The sequence below is a fragment of the Ochlerotatus camptorhynchus genome, unplaced genomic scaffold (genome assembly GCF_037179485.1).
Source record: "Ochlerotatus camptorhynchus isolate MF236.1 unplaced genomic scaffold, CSIRO-AGI_Acam_v1.1 ptg000503l, whole genome shotgun sequence".
Taxonomy (NCBI): Eukaryota; Metazoa; Arthropoda; class Insecta; order Diptera; family Culicidae; genus Ochlerotatus; species Ochlerotatus camptorhynchus.
Window position 1 is genome coordinate 4,280,567 of NW_027040988.1, and position 19,339 is coordinate 4,299,905.

Here is a 19,339-nt window from a genome sequence, read left to right on the forward strand (position 1 = left end):
TACCGGCAGGTGCCAGCTGTTTCAAGTTTTTGAACGAACGGACGACTTCTGAGTATCCTCGTGGTTCCGGGTCAGACAATGCGGCTACCCCACGTATTCCGGAACATTGAACCCGTTCCCAGCCACGCCAGTCAAGTTTAGAGCATCCGGCGGGACAGAACAGAAGCATCCCCGCGTCGTAGGTTGGGTGAACACGTGACTACGACACGCCTCCGGCTCCGCCGGCCAAGATCAAGTGTCCCAAGGATTTTTGAGGACAGAGAACCACATCCCGGCCGCGTGAGAAGTGCAGGAGAACGGTACAACGACACGACGAAGACCCTTCCATCATCCTGATCTCCGACGTACGAGACGGGCTAGCCAGTGGCCAACGAGACCCCCTTACTATCGTTGTGCCACACGCGTTCGGTTTGGTGAAACGGACGTTTCTGAGGCAGAAGTACACCCTCATAAACGCGAACCATAAATTGACCTTACCTAAAATGGTTAAAAATGGTTTATAATCCCTGCTAAACTTTAACTGAAATGGTTATGGAACTTTACATGAACGTTTAATGATAAAGTTTCAACCTTATGTATTATGGTTTTTTGGAACTGGACCTTACAAATAATGGGTTGTTAAGAACCATTACCATTCCAAATTCTTGTTTTCTCCATACATTTTCAGAAAGAGAACTATATAAGAACGTTTTTACTTATGATTTGAGAACATTAATGGTAATGGTTATGGTAGTCAGTAAGGTCCATTAATGGTTTTGTATTATCGCTCAACTTTACGTGGAATATATCGTGAATTGGTAATCAGTAAATTACAGGCAACCAATTCGCGATATATTCCACATAAAGTTGATCGATGTTACAAAACCATTCGTGGACCTTACTGACTACCATAACCATTACCATTAAAGTTCTCAAACCATAAGTTAAAAGGTCCTAATATAGTTCTCTTTTCGAAAATGTATGGAGAAAACAAGAATTTGGAACGGTAATGGTTCTTAACAACCCATTATTTGTAAGGTCCAGTTCCAAAAAACCATTATACATAAGGTTGAAACTTTATCATTAAAGGTTCATGTAAAGTTCCATAACCATTTCAGTTAAAGTTTAGCAGGGATTATAAACAATTTTAACCATTTTAGGTAAGGTCAATTTATGGTCCGGAGGGTTCGCCCCCGCTTATTGTTACTGATGCCGATGAGTTTCCCATCCGTCTGCGGGCTAAGGTAGAGCTGCAGCCAACATCCGAGGATCCTGCGATCGATTTTCGTGGACAGCACCTAACCTCGAACAGCTCTACTCTTCCTTCCAAGCCCCTGCAGGGCAACAGGTATGAAACAGAACCCTCCTTCCTATCTCTCCGCATGTAACCAAGGGCCCCAACGTTGCAGATCGGCCGCACCGGTACCATCCCCTTTATGTGATATGTCCCTCAATAAAATTTAAGAAAATGATATCTATTTTGTATGTTATTCTTTTGAAACTACACGAGCCCATGCATGTCGACTTAGGAAGCTGTGTTGTCCACTACGCTTTAGTGTTGGGTTGTGAGCAGGCATGGAAAATCATTTGCATTCATTTCGTGCATTCATTTACATTCATTTGCCTCTAACTTTTTTTCTTAAACAGCATTTCGCAAAATGATGTATAAGCTGTATAGTTATAGGTTTTATTATTAACTACAACTTTTGTTAACAACTAAAATCCGTATCTCTTATGCATGACGAACCAGAGCAAACAGAAGCCACTACTGTTTTTCAGTGAATGTATTTTACATTCACTGAAAAACAGTAACAAGTTCTGCCCGCTGTAGTTCGTGATGCATAAGAGATACAGATTTGAGTTATGAGCAAAAGTTGTAGCTAATAACAAAACCTACAAAAATTCCATACATCATTTTGCGAAATGCAGTTGATGAAAAAAGTTAAAGGCAAATGAATGTAAATGAATGTATGAAATGAATGCAAATGATTTTCCATGCCTGGTTGTGAGTCCTCCGAATAAGTGGATGAGCCGCCCTAGAGACAGATAAGAGTACCGGTGAGCTAGCCGTTTCTTACAAATTGTAAAAAAATACGCAAAAAAAGTTTATCCACCCCCAAACGTATACTATGACTTTGGTGTGTTTTACAGAGTTTTAGTGTGTATTCTGCAACTTTATCGAATGTAAACATTGTGTCTATCTGTCATTTAGTGCTCTTGAAGTTTTCGTGCTCAAAATTTTAGTTTCGTATTCAAAATTGGAAGTTATTTGTTGCAAAATGCCCAAAAACGACCAAATTTCGATCAGTATCCGAAATTGGATTATTGAACATCACAAAACTGGCAAAAGCTACCGTGATATTTCCGATATTGTACAAAAAGCGTGGTTCTATCTCACCAGCTAAGCGATCGGGGCGTCCTTCAAAGACAACTGACCGAATTGACAGAGCTATCGTGAAGAAGGCGGAGCTGGACCGGGGACTATCAGCTCCGAAAATTGCGAAACATATTGAAAGCGAGTTTTCCATTCAACTGCCATCACAATCCGTACGAAATCGTCTTCATAAGAAAAGTCTTCAGGGCAGAGTAGCTCTTAAGAAGCCATGATTATCCGCAAAAGAATTTAAAAAAAAAGATTGAAGTGGGCCCAGGACCACATTTCATGGACCAAAATGGTATCTGATGGTATGGTCTGATGGTATCAATGGTGACCCAAATAGCATTACTTTCGTCTCGTCTGACCAGATCACCGTATTCCAGTCATCACTGGTCCATAAAATGTGGTCCTGGGCCCACTTCAAACTTTTTTTTTTAATTTTTTTTGCGGTCAACCATGGCTTCTTAAAAGCTACTCTGCCCTTAAGACTTTTCTTATGAAGACGATTTCGTACGGATTGTGATGTCAGTTGAATGGAAAACTCGCTTTAAATCTGTTTCGCAATTTTCGGAGCTGATAGTCCCCTGTCCAGCTCCGCCTTCTTCACGATAGCTCTGTCAATGGATCAATGAAAAAGCAAAGGTTTTGACAGAACTGTGCTGTGGCTACCACAGTATTTATCATTTTATCGTCCATATACAGTAGCGCCAAAAGTATGCTGTGGTGGGTTCAAAACTTGGCCATCTAAAATGATCAATTCGGTCACTCATAAAATTAAACTGATATCACCAGAAAAACAAAAAAAAATGTAAGTTTGTAGGGGGGTGGATAAACTTTTTTTGCATACCTACTGTATATCTATCTGTTCGCAGATGTTAAGCAATGTTTACAACATTTTTGCTTCTAACACCAGCAAGCTTGCCTGTTGGCCCAGACCTTATATAAATGTCATTGACCTTAACCATCTGAGTTTTCCAGCACTCAGCAGTCAGTTTGAAACTTAGTTTTGAAAATATGATTATTATCTGACTTGCGACTTCCCTGATACTCGTTCAACTTTCACACAAGCTTCGATCGGAAATTTTTCCTCCATGATTTCTTTCCTCAATTAAGCGCACCACAGCTGAATGATTGATTGCATTGAATTATTTATTACTGCAAAATAGCTAGGTATTGTCTCACTAATCTTGTTGAGTTGTAATTTCCATATTTTGATACTTTTTTGCTATTTTGTTTTAACAACAGCGAAAATGTTTGAACATCCAGTGTAACGGTACCTAGTCACAATCTGTACCTCTTATCATTGGTTTCTGCAGTTAGTTGTTTTCTTATTCTTCTTTGGATCGGCATCAAGTAAGGTCCTCAAAGTTCTGCAGATGTCCGTTGTGTAAGTACCTACTAAAAAGCGTCACTCTAAACAGCGCCATCGTAGTTTATCACCAAGTTTCAGTTAGTTTCAGTAGTTTATTAGTTAGTGCTGGAGTGTTAAATAGATTTGTATTGATTTCATTTTAAATTTGGAATTACTGCTTCTGCTTAAAACGTAAAAAAATATAAAGATAAAACAAACTCCCATGTGTGTATGTCAGACTTGCGAATCGTTAGATTTTTTTTCGAGTTTTTGCCACACACTCACTTTAAACCGAGACCGCCTGGTAACGTAGAAGATGAGCGGGAGGCTTATAGGATCTCCAGATCACAGTGTCGAATTTCAGGGAATTTTTTCTGAAAAAAAAACAACGGGGTTTAAACGGCAGCGTTGCTTTACAGACAAAGAAGCTTACCCTCAGCTTCATCTCGATCCGATCGATTTCGCCACCCATCAAATCGACAATGTTCTCGCCGTGCTTCAGTAGGAACGCCTCCAATTCGTCGATCGTCTGGAACGTTTTGACTTCTTCCAGCAGCATGTTCAGGTCCTGCTTGTCCAGATAGACCCGCGTCAGTTCACGTCCATCAAAATCCATTTCAGCCTTGAATTGTTGGGACCAGGAATTTTTAAGTAATTGAAGCTTCAGATTCAGATTCAGCCTACCTTATATCGCACCAGCGAGTTTCCCATATCGATTCCTTTGACATCGTGAATGGCTCTGATCATAATATCGCTCTCCAGTTCAGCATTTATCCTGTCAAGATTCTCCTGCCGAATGGATCGTCCCACTAGAGCAGCAACGTTGGTGTAGATGATGAAGGATGCCACTCCGCCGAGCATGCAACCGACTAGCAACGAGCCCACGGCGTCCGGAATCGGTGAACCGGTGTAGGTGGACAGGCCCATGCAGGTGGCAGCCAGGGCTACGCTCAACACTGCCGCGGCATCCTCCGCTAAGACTACATTGACGCAAGGATCCTGCCCACGGACAACTACAAAACAAAATACCCTTCATAATCTACACGCAATAGTCAAAGAAAGCCCTATACCATAATCTTTAAAGCTCATTCCCAGTGCTTTTGCTCCGGTCCGGCAGCTATTGATGGCCACCAATAGAGTAGCTCCTTCGGAGACCAACGACCCTCCGAGAATGAAGAACGCCCAGAAGAAGTCATCCAAGGGATGCGGATCCACCAGACCCATTATGCCGTGGTAGAACGAAAGCCCTGTTCCGACGCAAAAAATTCCCACTCCGGAGATTAGCGACGATACGTATTTCATATTGGTGTAGCCGTATGGATGATCGGAATCAGCAATCTGCGTACTCTTGTGAATTCCATAGGCCAGAATCAACTGATTGATGGTGTCCGCCAGCGAATGAATCGTTTCGGCAAACATACTGTGCGAACCGGTATACAACCAGGCGCCAAATTTGAATATACAGTTGGTGGCGTTGCTGAAACGTTTCAAGGTCATTACAGAAATAAACAACTACATGAAATTCAAAACTTACATCGCAATAGCCGTCAGCACCACCTTTCCAGACGAACCAAACAGTCCCGGTTCCGAGTCCACAACATTCGTCCGACTTCCAATTTCCCTCCGGTAGTCACGCAACCTTCGTTTAACCGTGAAAATATCTACAAAACAAATCGATTAACCAATAAAGCATCATTCCGATCCAACCAAATCCTCACTTTGTTGGTGTCGCTTTTTCTCGATTTCTCTCTTGAGACACTCCTTCAGCAGATTCTCCCGCGAGCCCCACAACTCGATGGCCTTCGCGTCTACGTCCTTCCGCCAGTACACCGTGATGGGTGGTTCCTGTTCGTACGGGGATCTTCGTTTGGTCTTTGGCAATCCTTCCAAGTCCGACGGCTTCAGCAGAAAATCCGACATCGCCCGTACCGGAGTGATGAAGTTCCTCTCCAGCGACGACCGCGAGAAATCCACCTGAATACGCTTTTTCGCCAGCTGCCTGTTCTTTTCGGCAAGCTGCTTCTTCAAATCAGCTTCGGTCTTTCGACGTTTCTCTTCCTCACTGAGTTCTGATGTGCTTTGTTGAAGCATCTCTTTGGATCCCGCAGGATCAACGCTACCCTGAAAAAGATTGACTGCTTGGGGATTTTCAATTATCACCCCCTGCAGCTTGGAATCCGCCGTCGTGGTCGTCACCAGCAACTTTCCATTTTTGGTGTTAATCTCCAGGGTGTTCTCCTGGGTGGCTTGCTTTCCATCAGTCCCATCCTTCTTATCCTTTTTCGGTGGCGTCGATTGCGAGCTAAACGATAGCCTCGGAATACTGGGTAGCTTCTTATCATGTTTCCTTACATTAACTACAAACGTATTCGAAATCCTAGAATTACATAGCACCGATAGTTTCCGCAGTGCAAGAACCTGATTCCCCCGATGCTGGCAGAGCGCCAAATACGGTAAGAGATTCTGACGGGTTCCGATCACCTTGGCCGCATCCACCACGCGGAAGATCATCGCAGTGAGAACTTTCAAGCTGCCGGCCTAGCGAAACTGTTCGATCTGAATCGCCTCCGCTTGCGCAAACAAACGACCGGAACACAAGGGTTTATTTATATTCTTCCACGGGGAAATTTTGTATCGGAGAAAGCTGAAAGTGTCAATGGCAAATGAAGCATAAAAAAACCCAGTCACATCAGGATTTCATAGTTCATCACTGCGAAAACGGCTGCCAACAACGCACTTACCGGTTACTCCATGTTTGAACTCGGGAATCGATAATATTTCGACGGAATTTGGAAAATTTTCCAGTAAAAACACTGACAAATTACGAAGTCTTGTGCGTTGATTTTTGGCTTTTCGTTTTGCTCCCCACTTTCTTCACTGATTGACGTTTCTCTTCGGTCGATGTGTTGCTAAAAACCGATGCCGGTCAGCCAGCCACACTGAAGGAAAACGTCTGCCATACTTCGAATGATGCACATGATGAGCACACGGTATCCCGCATAAACGCGAACCATCACATGACCTTACCGATAATGGTTATAAATTGTTTATAATCCCTGCTAAACTTCAACTGAAATGGTTATGGAACTTTACATGAACGTTTGTGTGATAAAGTTTCATATATCATTACATTTCATAAGTTACATTATCGGAAAGAGAACTATATTAGAACGTTTTTACTTATGGTTTGAGAACATTAATGGTTATGGTTATGGTAGTCAGTAAGGTCCATTAATGGTTTTGTATTATCGCTCAACTTTACGTGAAATATATCGTGAATTGGTAATCAGTAATTTGCAGGCAACCAATTCGCGATATATTCCACATAAAGTTGATCGATGTTACAAAACCATTCATGGACCTTACTGCTTACCATAACCATTACCATTAATGTTCTCAAACCATAAGTTAAAAGGTTTTAGTATAGTTTTCTTTGCGAAAATGTATGGAGAAAACAAGAATTTTGAATGGTAATGGTTCTTAACAACCCATTATTTGTAAGGTCCACTTCCAAAAAACTATAATACTTAAGGTTAAAACTTTATCATTAAACGTTCATGTAAAGTTCCATAACCATTTCAGTTGAAGTTTAGCAGGGATTATAAACAATTTATAACCATTTTAGGTAAGGTCAATTTATGGTTCTCGCTTATGCGGGATTCGTAATATGTGTATTCTGGATCAACAATAGAAAAGGGCCCATCAGCATTTGTAAACAAACCGTTGCAAAGCCCATTCCTCACAAATCGAAGGCCGCCCACACAAACCAGCACCTTCATTGTGTAGGTAGAAGTTTCCCCTATCCGATGATGAAGAGAATCGATCATCGCGTATTCGCCCTTATGCATGCTCACTGTCGATATATTTTTTCCTCTGTTCGGGACATACACTGTACACAAACATCGAATGAAACCTCAGTACATTCAAAACGAAACATCGAAATCGCTTTTTCGAATAATAGCTGCAACCGGATGACGGTTGTTTTGAAATCATATGAAATATGAATATTCCTTGTTTCAAGTTCATCCTCGGTGGACAAAACCGAGTATTGCCACTATCAACAAGGCATAAAAAGTAACAAGGACTAAGATGCGTTCCCTTGATCATGCTTGACATACACACTCATGGTCACGAACTGCTCATTTGCTAATAACTTTGCACACAGTTGACGAAACATAGTTCTTTTTGAAACAATAGTTGAATAGAATAGAGTTGAATCTTTTTATCTTTTAATCTAAGTGTAAAAATTCAATGGTGTTGATTCAAATGTTTAGATTTACCGAGAGATTTACCTACTCTTTGCATATACATAGTGAACTATGATCCTAATCTATCAATTAACCACTTCAAGCTGACCTATGAAATAATGATGTAATAGCAAAAAGCAGATACAATATTACATCAATGGATGTAATTTTGTTCGCAAAATCGATATACATCGTACAATGTGATATTACACAAACGATGGATTGACCTGGTTTTTTTATCTAGTTCGTTTATTTGTAAGGCTCAATCGCGTTAGCTTTACGGAGCCGATAATTCATTGTTCTTTGTTTGTAACAAAATTCACTTAATTCTATGCCTAGTAGGAGTTGGGCCGAATACTCGCGGCTTACTCGAGGTTAGAGGGGTACATTGTCGAAGGATAGGAAAAGGGGAGGAGCTTGGGGTAGGGTTTCGTTGTCTCATCAGAGCGATGTCGCCAGTATGAATGGTAGTGTGGTTCTAGATTCGTCTGGAGTTCGACCGGCTATGGTGACCAGTGGGCGACGATGAGACTCATCGAGACGGGGGACAAGACAAACAAAAACTAATAAAGAGATACAAAAGACAAACGAATTAAATTCTTATACTAGACATTTGCAGAAACACATAAATCGACTGCATATAGCAGAGATCGCGGGTACCCAACACGTCTCTGATAGGGATATAGGGTTGTCTTCCTTGGGCCTCGAGGGTATTCAAAAGTCGCTCTCTGGCGGCGTCATTATCCGTACATTGCCAAACTGCGTGATCGATGTCATCGTAACCGTTTCCAGACCGACAGATGTTGCTGTCCACGAGGTTTATTCTATTGAGATGAGCATCTAGCGAGTAGTGGTTGGACATAAGTCTACTCATCACGCGAATGAAGTCACGACTTAAGCCCAAGCCTTTAAACCACGCTCTCGAAGAAACATTAGGAATAATTGAATGTAACCACCGTCCAAGATTTCCAGTGTCCCAATCGGTTTGCCAACTCGAAAGGGTACTCTGACGCACTAAATGGTAAAATTCATCGTGTGAAATTTGCCTGTCATAAAATTCGCCTTCCTGCGCGCCCACCTTTGCGAGAGAGTCCGCCTTCTCATTGCCTGGGATTGAGCAATGTGAGGGGACCCATACAAAGGTAATCATATATGATCTTTCGACCAGCACACACATCTGCTCCCTTACCTTTGAAAGGAAATAAGATGAGTGCCTACCTTGTTTCATCGACCGAATAGCCTCAATCGAACTGAGACTATCCGAGAAGATGAAGTAATGGTCTGCGGGCATGTTGGAAATCATCCCCAATGCGAAGTTGATTGCTGCCAGCTCAGCAACATAAACAGAACAAGGTTCCTGAAGTTTGCGGAAGGCGCTAGAGTTTTCATTGAAGACACCGAAGCCAGTGGACCCATTGAGACGTGACCCGTCTGTAAAATATCTTTTCACGCAATTGACGTGTTGGTACTTTTCAGTAAAAATACGCGGGATTATAATAGTTCGAAGTTGATCTGGAATCCCATGAATCACTTGTTTCATGTACAGATCATATTCAATTGAGGAACTGCGATTGGTGAAGTGAGCACGGTCTGGAGTATAACAAGGAAGACACATATCCGACGATATGTAGTGGTGGTAGATTCTCATAAATCGAGATTGTGTGTTCAGCCCAAGAATTTCTTCAAAATTTGCAATTATAAATGTGTTCGTCACTCCGCATTTGATTAGTATTCTGAGAGAGAGCTCCCAGAAACGGTTCTGGAGGGGTTTTACTCCTGCCAGAACCTCGAGACTCATGTTATGCGTTGAGTGCATACAGCCAAGAGCAATACGCAGACAACGATATTGAATTCGTTCCAATTTTATTAGGTGACATTTTCTTGCCGAGAGAAAGCAAAAAGAGCCGTACTCTAGAACAGAGAGAATTGTTGTTTTATAAAGCGTTATGAGGTCTCCCGGATGAGCACCCCACCATGTGCCGCAAATTGAACGGAGAAAGTTGATCCTCTGCTGACATTTTTGCTTCAAATACGTAATATGGGTATTCCAAGTGCACTTTGAATCAAACCAGACCCCAAGGTACTTGAAAGACAATGATTGAGTAATGTTTCTGCCCAAAAGTTTAAGTTGCATTTGGGCTGGGTACCGCTTTCGAGTAAACACTACCAGTTCAGTTTTCTGCGGCGAGAATTCGATCCCTAGATTCCTAGCCCAAGAGGACAAGTTATCTAAGGAACTTTGCAATGGTCCTTGCAAGTCCACGGCATGTGGACCTCTTACGGAAACCACACCGTCATCTGCAAGTTGTCTTAGCGTGCATTGTTCTGCCAAACAGTTGTCGATATCTTTTACGTAAAAGTTATAAAGAAGAGGGCTGAGACATGAGCCTTGGGGCAGGCCCATGTAGCTAATTCTGGAAGTTGTCAGTTGTCCAAGGGAAAAGTTCATTTGCTTTTCTGACAACAAATTGTACAAGAAATTATTTAAAATTCCAGAAAGTCCACATCTGTGCAGATTGTCTGACAGAATTTCAATGGAAACTGAATCAAAAGCCCCCTTAATGTCCAAGAATACTGAAGCCAATTGCTCCTTGTGTGCAAAGGCCAGTTGAATATCTGTGGAAAGCAGCGCTAGACAATCGTTTGTTCCTTTGCTCTTGCGGAACCCAAACTGTGTATTTTATAGCAAGTTATTTGATTCGACCCAGTGATCGAGTCTCCGAAGGATCATTTTCTCCAACAATTTCCTAATGCACGAAAGCATAGCAATCGGACGGTATGAGTTATGGTCAGACGCTGATTTGCCAGGGTTTTTAATGGCTATTACTTTGACCTGTCTCCATTCAGGCGGTACAATGTTGTTTTCTAGCAAGGAATTGAATAAATCTAGCAAGCGTCTTTTAGCGATATCTGGGAGATTTTTCAGAAGATTGAATTTAATCATATCGCTTCCCGGTGAGGAGTTGTTCGATGAAAGAAGAGCCATAGAGAATTCCAGCATTGTGAATGGCCTATCCAGAGAGCTGCCGCTCGGAGACGCTTCTCGAAGAATGTGTTGTGCTGGAACTGAGTCCGGACAGACCTTTTTAGCGAAATCGAATATCCATCGGTTGGAGTATTCTTCACTCTCATTAGAAGATGAGCGGTTACGCATGTTGCGAGCCACCCTCCACAAGGTGTTCATTGAGGTTTCTCGTGAGAGTCCCTTGACGAAATTGCGCCAATAACCGCGTTTTTTTGCTTTGATTAATTGTTTCAGCTTTGCCTCAAGCTTTGAATATTCCTCGAAGTATGTGGAGGTTTTGTGTCTACGAAAAGCTTTGAAAGCATCAGATTTTTCTACATACAATTTTGTGCATTCTTCGTCCCATCCAGGTGTGGCTGGTCTCCTTTTAAAGGATGCACTTGGAACTTTTCTTTTTTGTGCTTCCAGAGAGCTTTTGTATATCAAATCGGTAAGGAACCGATATTCTTCCAATGGTGGGAGCGTATCTATTGATTCGATACCGATAGTCACCGCCGTTGCATATTTCTGCCAGTCGATGTTCCTTGTAAGATCAAATGGAACTCGAGTTGGTTCTGCAGATTGACGGCCACACTTAATTGAAATGATGATTGGCAAATGATCGCTACCATGGGGATCATTGATAACCTTCCACAGACAATCCAATGATAGTGATCTTGAACACAAAGATATGTCGAGTCGGCTTTCTCGAGCCGGAGGTTTAGCTATACGTGTCACTTCACCAGTGTTCAAAATAGTCAAGTTGAAATCGTCACATAAATCGTAAAAAATTGCCGCTCTATTGTCATCGTATAGATCGCCCCACCCAGTACCATGGGAGTTCATATCACCCAGAAATAATACTGGGGATGGAAGAATCGAAACTAGATTCCAGAGTTGACTACGGCTAATGGAGGTTCTTGGTGGAACATATCTTCTTCTTCTTCTTCTTCGCATTTCAAGCTTATTGCATATCGCATATTAGCTTATTGCGTGCTCTCAACTTATTATTCTAAATGCACTTCCACAGTTATTAATTGAGAGCTTTCGATGCCTGTACCATTTTTGCATTAGTATAATTGTGTGGCAAGTCCAATCATACTTCTATGCCCAGGGAAGTCGAGAAATTTTCCAACCCGAAAAATTCCTAGACCGGACCGGGAATTGAACCCAGCCACCTCCAGCATGGTCTTGCTTTGTAGCTGCGCCTTTATCGACTGAGCTAAGGAAGGCCCCAAAACATATACTGAAGCTATGCAAAGATTTTTGTTCTTCACATTTATTTGGCAAGCGACGATTTCGACGCCTGATAGAGCAGGAAGGGAAATTTTGTAGAAAGGGTAGCACTTTTTGATCCCTAAAAGTACTCCTCCATAAGAATCGTCTCTATCCAGGCGAATAATGTTAAAATCGTGGAAGTTGAGTTCTTTATCGGAAGAAAGCCATGTTTCACAGAGAGCAAATATATCACAATCAGAATTGTGAAGTAAAAATTTGAACGAGTCTAGTTTAGGCACTAGACTACGGCAGTTCCACTGTAGCACCGTGATCATATCTTCAACCTCGTTCGACGAATTATCCATCGAAAGATAGGATTGACGCAAGGAGGGGCCATGAAACAGTCAATTGCTTAAGATATGATTCTAATGTTGGAAGCAAGGCAGAAACTAAGCTTCTAAGAGGGTCTTGTATGTTGAACATATTTAAAATGAATTCCACAATGTCCGAAAAAGCTAGCAAACCGCGTTCGGACTTGGATTTCTTTTGAGAAGTTTGAGGAGCAGCTTTTTTGTTTTTCTTTTCTTTGTTGGGTAATGGCGGAAAATCCTTACTGCAGCCAGGAAGTGGAGCAGTAGGAGCCTTCGATTTAATTTTTTCATCCCCATTACCCTGGGAATTTTGCAATCCTCTGGGAGTGACTTTAATTTTCTTACGGCGCACTTTCGGGGAGGAGCATTTTCGTTTTGAGGATCCGTTCGTTTTCAAAGGTGCGTGTACCACCGTAGAGTCACCCTCATCGGATGAGTCAGAGTCCGATTCTTCAGCTGACAAAATCGAAAATTGATTTTCATCTTGGACGGCTGATGCAGCCTTCACCATTTGTGCATATGACTGCTTGGAGCGTCCAGAGATTGAACGCTGCACTTTATCGGAGTGCTGCTTGTACATCGGGCACTCCTGCAAGGGATGAGGATTCTCGCCACAATAAGCGCATTTTACTGATTCTTTGTGGCAAGAATCCTCTTTGTGGTTTTCACCACATTTGCCACAACGAGTTTTGTTGCCGCAATGGCTGGCTGAGTGTCCCAGCCTTTTGCAGTTGGTACAATTGTATACCCTCTGTACAAACAACCGCACCGGAAAAAAGCACCATCAACTTTGACAAAGTTTGGGAGAACTGAACCAGCGAAAGTCACCCGAAACGAGTCTGAATGCTGATAAATTTTCTTGCCATCTTGCAAAGATACTGAATGCAGTTGCCTAACATCCAGTATCTGTACCTGCTGACCGATTTTCGAGTTTTTGAAGCAACCCGATGCTCCTTTTAAGTCCTCGACACTCAGACTCGCGTCGGAGACCACACCTTCTATCTCCACATCTCGAGAAGGGATGTAGATGTTGTACTCAACACTAAACAGCTCATGTTCAGCAATTTTATTTGCCACATCATAAGTCGGTGCTTCTACACGCAGTTTATTGAATCTCTCCTTATGTACCAATATTCCCGGATACTTCCGCAGCAAGTCTCTCGAAATGTCGAGAGTTTTCAAAGGTTTATTTTTAGGCCGAAAAAAGACAACCCATGGTCCTTTGGAAGACGGTTGGTAGTATCTAGTTCGCGCAACGTAGGTATCCGAAGACGCCATGAGTGTTGCGCAAAAGCGGTGCACAACCGCTTAAAAAGGAAAGAAAAAAAAATACTAAAAAAAAAACCCTTCACCAATTAAACTACTTAACTACTAGATGTTAATATTTTGTTGCCCAGTGTATAAACAACCAAGCAAAACAAAAACAAAATTATCAAAAAAAAAAAAAAAACTTTTCACTAGTTGCAAGAAGTTGCACCACTATAGCCCTCACAACCCTATCAGGGCAGAGGGCAAAGCCACGCGCAAAATTTTATAACAAAAGCGCGGCAATGGGCTAGAGAAGACTATTGTATAGTATACTTAACACCGGCCGGTGCCGGCTGTGTGAGCTGGTGCAGCCACTCCGTTTGCTGCTTTGTTGTTGTTGCTTGCTGCTTTGGAGTGGTGATGAGACGATGACGGTGAGATGATAGTCCACCTATAGCGTCGCTAAAGGTGGCTACTTCCTCTGCTGACTGCGGTTGCCTTGGGCACTGAACTTCGTCCACGGTAGGTAAAACGCGCGATATAAAAAAACCACTATGGTGGGAAAAAAAAACTCCACCGGCTACGAAACCAATACCCGCAACGAAGACATGAAAAAAATTACTTCCGGCTACTTCAAGTTATCGGCGAGGAATGGATTGACCTGGTTGCAGCAGTTTCGATGTAATATTCAACAACTTTTTTGCTGTGTACCACTCGAACTTTGAAATGAAACATTATTTTAAGATTTTTTCATCTAGAACCTCGAGAAAAGTAGCCAACATTTGTGCGTTTCATAAACAAATAGAAATAAGTTTGTCCAGTTTTGGAGTGACTGATAGAAAGTCACTCCAAAACTGCTTGACAAAGTGGTCAATTATTTTAAGAATACTCTAAGCACAGACAAACAGACATAACACTCACAATCACATTCATCGCAAATAATGTTTTAGTTGGGAATGTGCTTGCATTTGTCATGGAGGCGCCACTGAAGCATTGAGCAAGCCACCGAATTTCGAACTTATCAGTGATGCCAGTTCTTTTTCACGTCTAGTGAGTAGATGTCAGCTCTTGAAAATGATAAGTGGTCAAGCCATCCCACTGGAGACACATACCACATCTGACGAATACAAAAAAAATGTAGTTGAATATTACATCAAAACTGCTGCATATTAGGAATGACTAATTCCTAATATTACGTTGTACGATGTACACAGAATTCAAGAACAAATCATGTTAATGACTGTAATATTCTATGAACTTTTACCAGTTATTGATGTTCAATACTTCACCATCAATATCATTGATTGATACATATTACATTGATACATCTATATTTAGAAAGGGCACTAATAAGTGATGCATTACCTCGTTTAAAAACTTATTTCCAGCAAAAGAAAAAGCACAATAAACAATCAAAACAAATCCCTAAAAAAAGGTCTTAGGTTCTGTGAATTTTTCCTACGGATCCGCATTTCTGCAGAATTTAATCAATTCTATAGATCTACGGAAAATTTAGTAGAACCGACATCACTGACTTCCATCTGTTTTGTTTTTATTCAACACAGCTGACGCGTTGACAGAACGAGGGAAAAGCAGCTGGTGAAAAAATGGCATGAACGAGAGATGCTCTAGTTGCACATCAATGCTTGGGAATGTGGATGATAGATGGTGCTAGTGCGCATGCAGAATACGCTTGACGATATTTTTCGAAGAATTCTCTTCTAAGAGTTATGTCTGTTTGTCTGTGCTTTAGCTGTAGCAATTTAAAGAGAAAATCGATGAAGAGAATCGATCATCGCAGTTAGGCCCTTATACATGCTCACTGTCGAATTACGTTGATCGATATTACCTTTTTTTTTGCTGTGTATACATAAGAATAAAAAAAGATGATTATTGTTTCAATTTCAATAACTAGATTGTGATCAGAATTTTGCATCACTTTCTCACGCTAGCTACTGTGGCCAGCCGGTGCGATGCTGCATGTCAGCATACTGCATGCATACTACTGGGGATTGACTGCCCTTAGTGTGTTTATGCACTTTGGTTAGCCAGTTGCCTTTTAACCGGAGACCACAACGGACGTGGGCGCGAAACATATTAAATATCACTGAAACTTCATGTGAACTGGATTTGTTTTATTCTGTTTTTCCCAACGTGGATCCCGTACACTGGTGTGTTACTTGTGAAACAGTTAGTTCTATTGTGTTGGTTATTTTTGGTTAGTATTGTGTTGGTGTAATAGGTTCAAAGCAAACGTGCACTTGCGTTTGATACCACATAACACCAATATAAGGAGAAAATTTCGAAGAAATCTTGTGAAGAGTTCCAAGTGACAAGGTAATTAAGACACAAATAATTCACATACACAATTAGGGAAATGTAAAAGAAATCCAAAATCCATAATTTCACTTTTTTTTAAGAACTTATGCATATTTCGAGACTTGTTTTTATTTCTTAAATTTGAGAACTTTTTAGGTAATTGTAATTATACCTAATTATTTCTAAGATTGTTTTCAATCAGTTTCCTGTTTGGTACAGTTTTACCAATAGTATCTAAAATGAATGGCATATTCTTGTCAAAAGAGAGCCAAACATTCAGAAACCACAAATTTAGTTACTATTCTCACTTTTTCGTAACACATTATTTACACCGACAAACCGTCATTAAACTTAAACTTAAATTTTGTTCGAAAATCTGTAACGGCTGATTCAAATGTGCAGCGATCTGAACTGTCAAAACCATAGACGTTTTTATCTAGATAAAAATAATTTGTCCTGAATAGATCCAACACGAACCAACTCATACATTTTGTATGCGTGTTCGTGGCTTAGATAAACGTTTTGCGCGAACACAGCGACAGATGTCAGTACTGGACTTTGAGCTTTGTAATTTATATAGTCATTCATGTCGGTTTGTCGGTGTTATTAATAGTAACCTGAACGGCAGAAGCCAGCTGACTCAATGAAGAAAGCTTATCAACTAACAGAATTTGGAAGACTCAGCTGGGTTAAATTTTCAAAAAAACATATTCTGTTGAAACAAGAATGTTAACAAACTAAAGTCAACGACCCATCCATCTGTCAAATTCGCTTCTAAAATCGACATTTTTGAAAAATGTTCAAATCTCTAGTCATATTTTTTATGAATAACTTTTTGCCCATATGAAGGTGGTGCCATGCTGTCAGTAGTGGTGAGATTAAAACTGATAGGTTAATGTTACTACGCCTATCGATTCGGCGAACCCCTCGACTTCCTGTGAGTGATGAGAAGTGAGCAGCGGGACCCGTCACTGATCTCGCATGATCACCACTGCATGATCGCTATGTCATCTTAGCTGCCGTGATCGCGATCTGTCATCCGTTGATGACTTGCCAAACGTGTATAGAAGAAAAAGTAGCTCGATTGAAAGAAAGTGAAAATTATTCTATGCTTAATATCTAAAAGTTTCCTTAAAATCTAGTTTCTTAACCTAAGCTAACCTATCTAGTGCTTAAACATAGTTGTTTTCCTACAGTTAATACTGAAATCAACATAAGGTGAGAAGAACAAATTACAAATACCGAATCAAATTACTGACTAGTGTTCTTAAATAATAGGTTACATCTATAAATAGAAATTTAGGAGAAACTGCTATATTATTCTACAAACTACAATTAAGTCTATATTACCGAACTAAAAGGTAAGGGAAAATTAATTAACTTAAAGATTATAAGCACCCGTTTGCTAATCAATATTTAATATGCAACAGCTGAAACTGCGCAAGCTAGGGATGCCTACGACGCAATCGGATTTATGTTTGAAGAGGTGTTGAATTAGCAAAAGTATGTCGTAATTGATACCCGGTAATTTATACTAAATTTAACATACTTAAATCCTTTTAGGAATTTATAACATCGATTACTCCCAGAATAAATGTTCATGAATTCGGTAAATTCTGGCGACGTCCGCAACTTTTCTTCGAACATTTTATAAATTCTTTTGACCGAACCGAGAGATGTCGTCGAAGCATCCCACAGCTGGATCTGGAAGAGAAGCGAATACAGTGGTAAGGGTGAGTGAGCAACTAGTCACAGAGCCCGCGACAGATGTTGTCCACTGTGCGCCAAGTACCGTCGCCGATCCCTCTCCTAGTGGCCAGGTAATTGTAGATAATGCCAATAAATCGAACCGACCGCTGACTGGGACGGTCCCAAAGCAGTCTGTAAGTGAAGGAAATAAAGAGGATAAACCTGCTAGTGTCGTAAGCAGGGTCAGACGTAATCCGCCGCGGAACGCGCGTTCGATTCGGTTGTCAGACTGTCAATTGTGTGGGGAGCTTAACAGTATGGAAATGGTTCAGTGCGATAGTTGTAAGCGGTGGTTTCATTTTTCATGTGTAAAGGTAACGCAGGAAATCCAAGATGTAAGTTGGTTCTGCGCCAGCTGTGCTACCCTGAGCAGTAAACAACCAACGGCTCCCCCCGTAGTTGATCGAGACCAAACGGCAACAAATCCACCCCCATCGCAGCGATCTAGGAGCATTGGAAGAAGCTCACAGAGCGAGTCAAGAAGGAGATTGAAGCTGCAGTTGCTGAAGATCGAAGAGGAAAAGAAACTGGAGCAGAGGTACCTAGAGAAGAAATTTGAAGCGCTTCTTGAGTACGGCAGTGATACATCAACAGTGATTAGTGAAACCGAGGCGAATAGAACAGAGAAGATCGAGCAATGGGTAGCTGATACGGAGAGGTGTGGAGAAGACGCAGATTCCGGTCTGGAACCAGAAGAAATAGGAGGACCTGTTCCAAGCAACTTGAGAGGTCCTTCAGAGCACCAGGCTCAACATTTCGGACGAAGTATAAGCCAGCCAGCGCATCCACAGGATTATCCAGCACCATCAGGGTTCCGTAGTTCCCAACCTGCCCATCATCCGATCATCACTAATCATCCGTCGCTGATTGAACCACGCTCGTTCGTTCCGGGTCAAGGGTCAACACCTATGCGTCAAAGTCATCAGGTGCCAACGTTTCCGTCTATGCCACATATCGACGATGAAACGGTATGCATTTTAAACAGAAGCCAGCTGGCCGCCCGGCAGGCAGTCTCGAAAGATCTCCCGGAGTTCAGCGGAAATCCTGAGGATTGGCCACTCTTTTTCTCAGTTTTCACCAACTCCACCCAAATGTGCGGGTATTCGAATGAGGAAAATATGCTGCGGCTTCGAAAGTGCCTAAAGGGAAGGGCATTAGAAGCAGTCAAGTGCCGTTTGCTCCATCCATCAAATGTCGGAGGTGTGTTGTCTACACTGAAAATGTTGTATGGCAGACCGGAAGCAATTGTGCAAGCAATCGTGAAGAAGGTTCGAGCTTTGCCATCGCCAAACATCGATAGGTTAGAGACGGTGGTCAACTTCGCGCTCACCGTAGAGAACTTGGTAGCAACAATCCAAGCATGTGAAGTACATGATTTCGTCTACAATGCCTCGCTACGATACGAACTGGTGGAACGACTACCTTCGACCTTGAAGCTGGATTGGGCTAAACACTCTAGGAATAAACCCAATCCGA

General features: G+C 41.6%; 1 protein-coding gene across 1 annotated transcript; it reads right to left on the minus strand.

Moving 5' to 3' along the window:
- Nucleotides 1–3,487: 3,487 nt before the first annotated feature.
- Nucleotides 3,488–6,559, minus strand: ZnT49B (Zinc transporter 49B). The gene is made up of 7 exons (XM_065235622.1): nucleotides 6,449–6,559; nucleotides 5,426–6,351; nucleotides 5,242–5,368; nucleotides 4,778–5,184; nucleotides 4,392–4,720; nucleotides 4,141–4,329; nucleotides 3,488–4,081 (listed from the first exon to the last, which is right to left on the minus strand). Exons 2-7 carry the CDS (start codon nucleotides 6,216–6,218, stop codon nucleotides 4,037–4,039), a joined length of 1,890 nt encoding a protein of 629 aa, XP_065091694.1. The 5' UTR covers nucleotides 6,219–6,351; nucleotides 6,449–6,559; the 3' UTR covers nucleotides 3,488–4,036.
- Between the last annotated feature and the right edge of the window lie 12,780 nt (nucleotides 6,560–19,339).

Bases quoted from the DNA above. Each gene is read 5' to 3' on its own strand.
- ZnT49B (XM_065235622.1), bottom strand. From the start codon at position 6,218: ATGATCTTCCGCGTGGTGGATGCGGCCAAGGTGATCGGAACCCGTCAG. The intron at 5,185-5,241 runs GTAAGTTTTGAA...GAAACGTTTCAG, and splicing joins GTGCTGACGGCTATTGCGAT to CAACGCCACCAACTGTATAT. The intron at 4,330-4,391 runs GTAGGCTGAATC...CAACAATTCAAG, and splicing joins ACTCGCTGGTGCGATATAAG to GCTGAAATGGATTTTGATGG.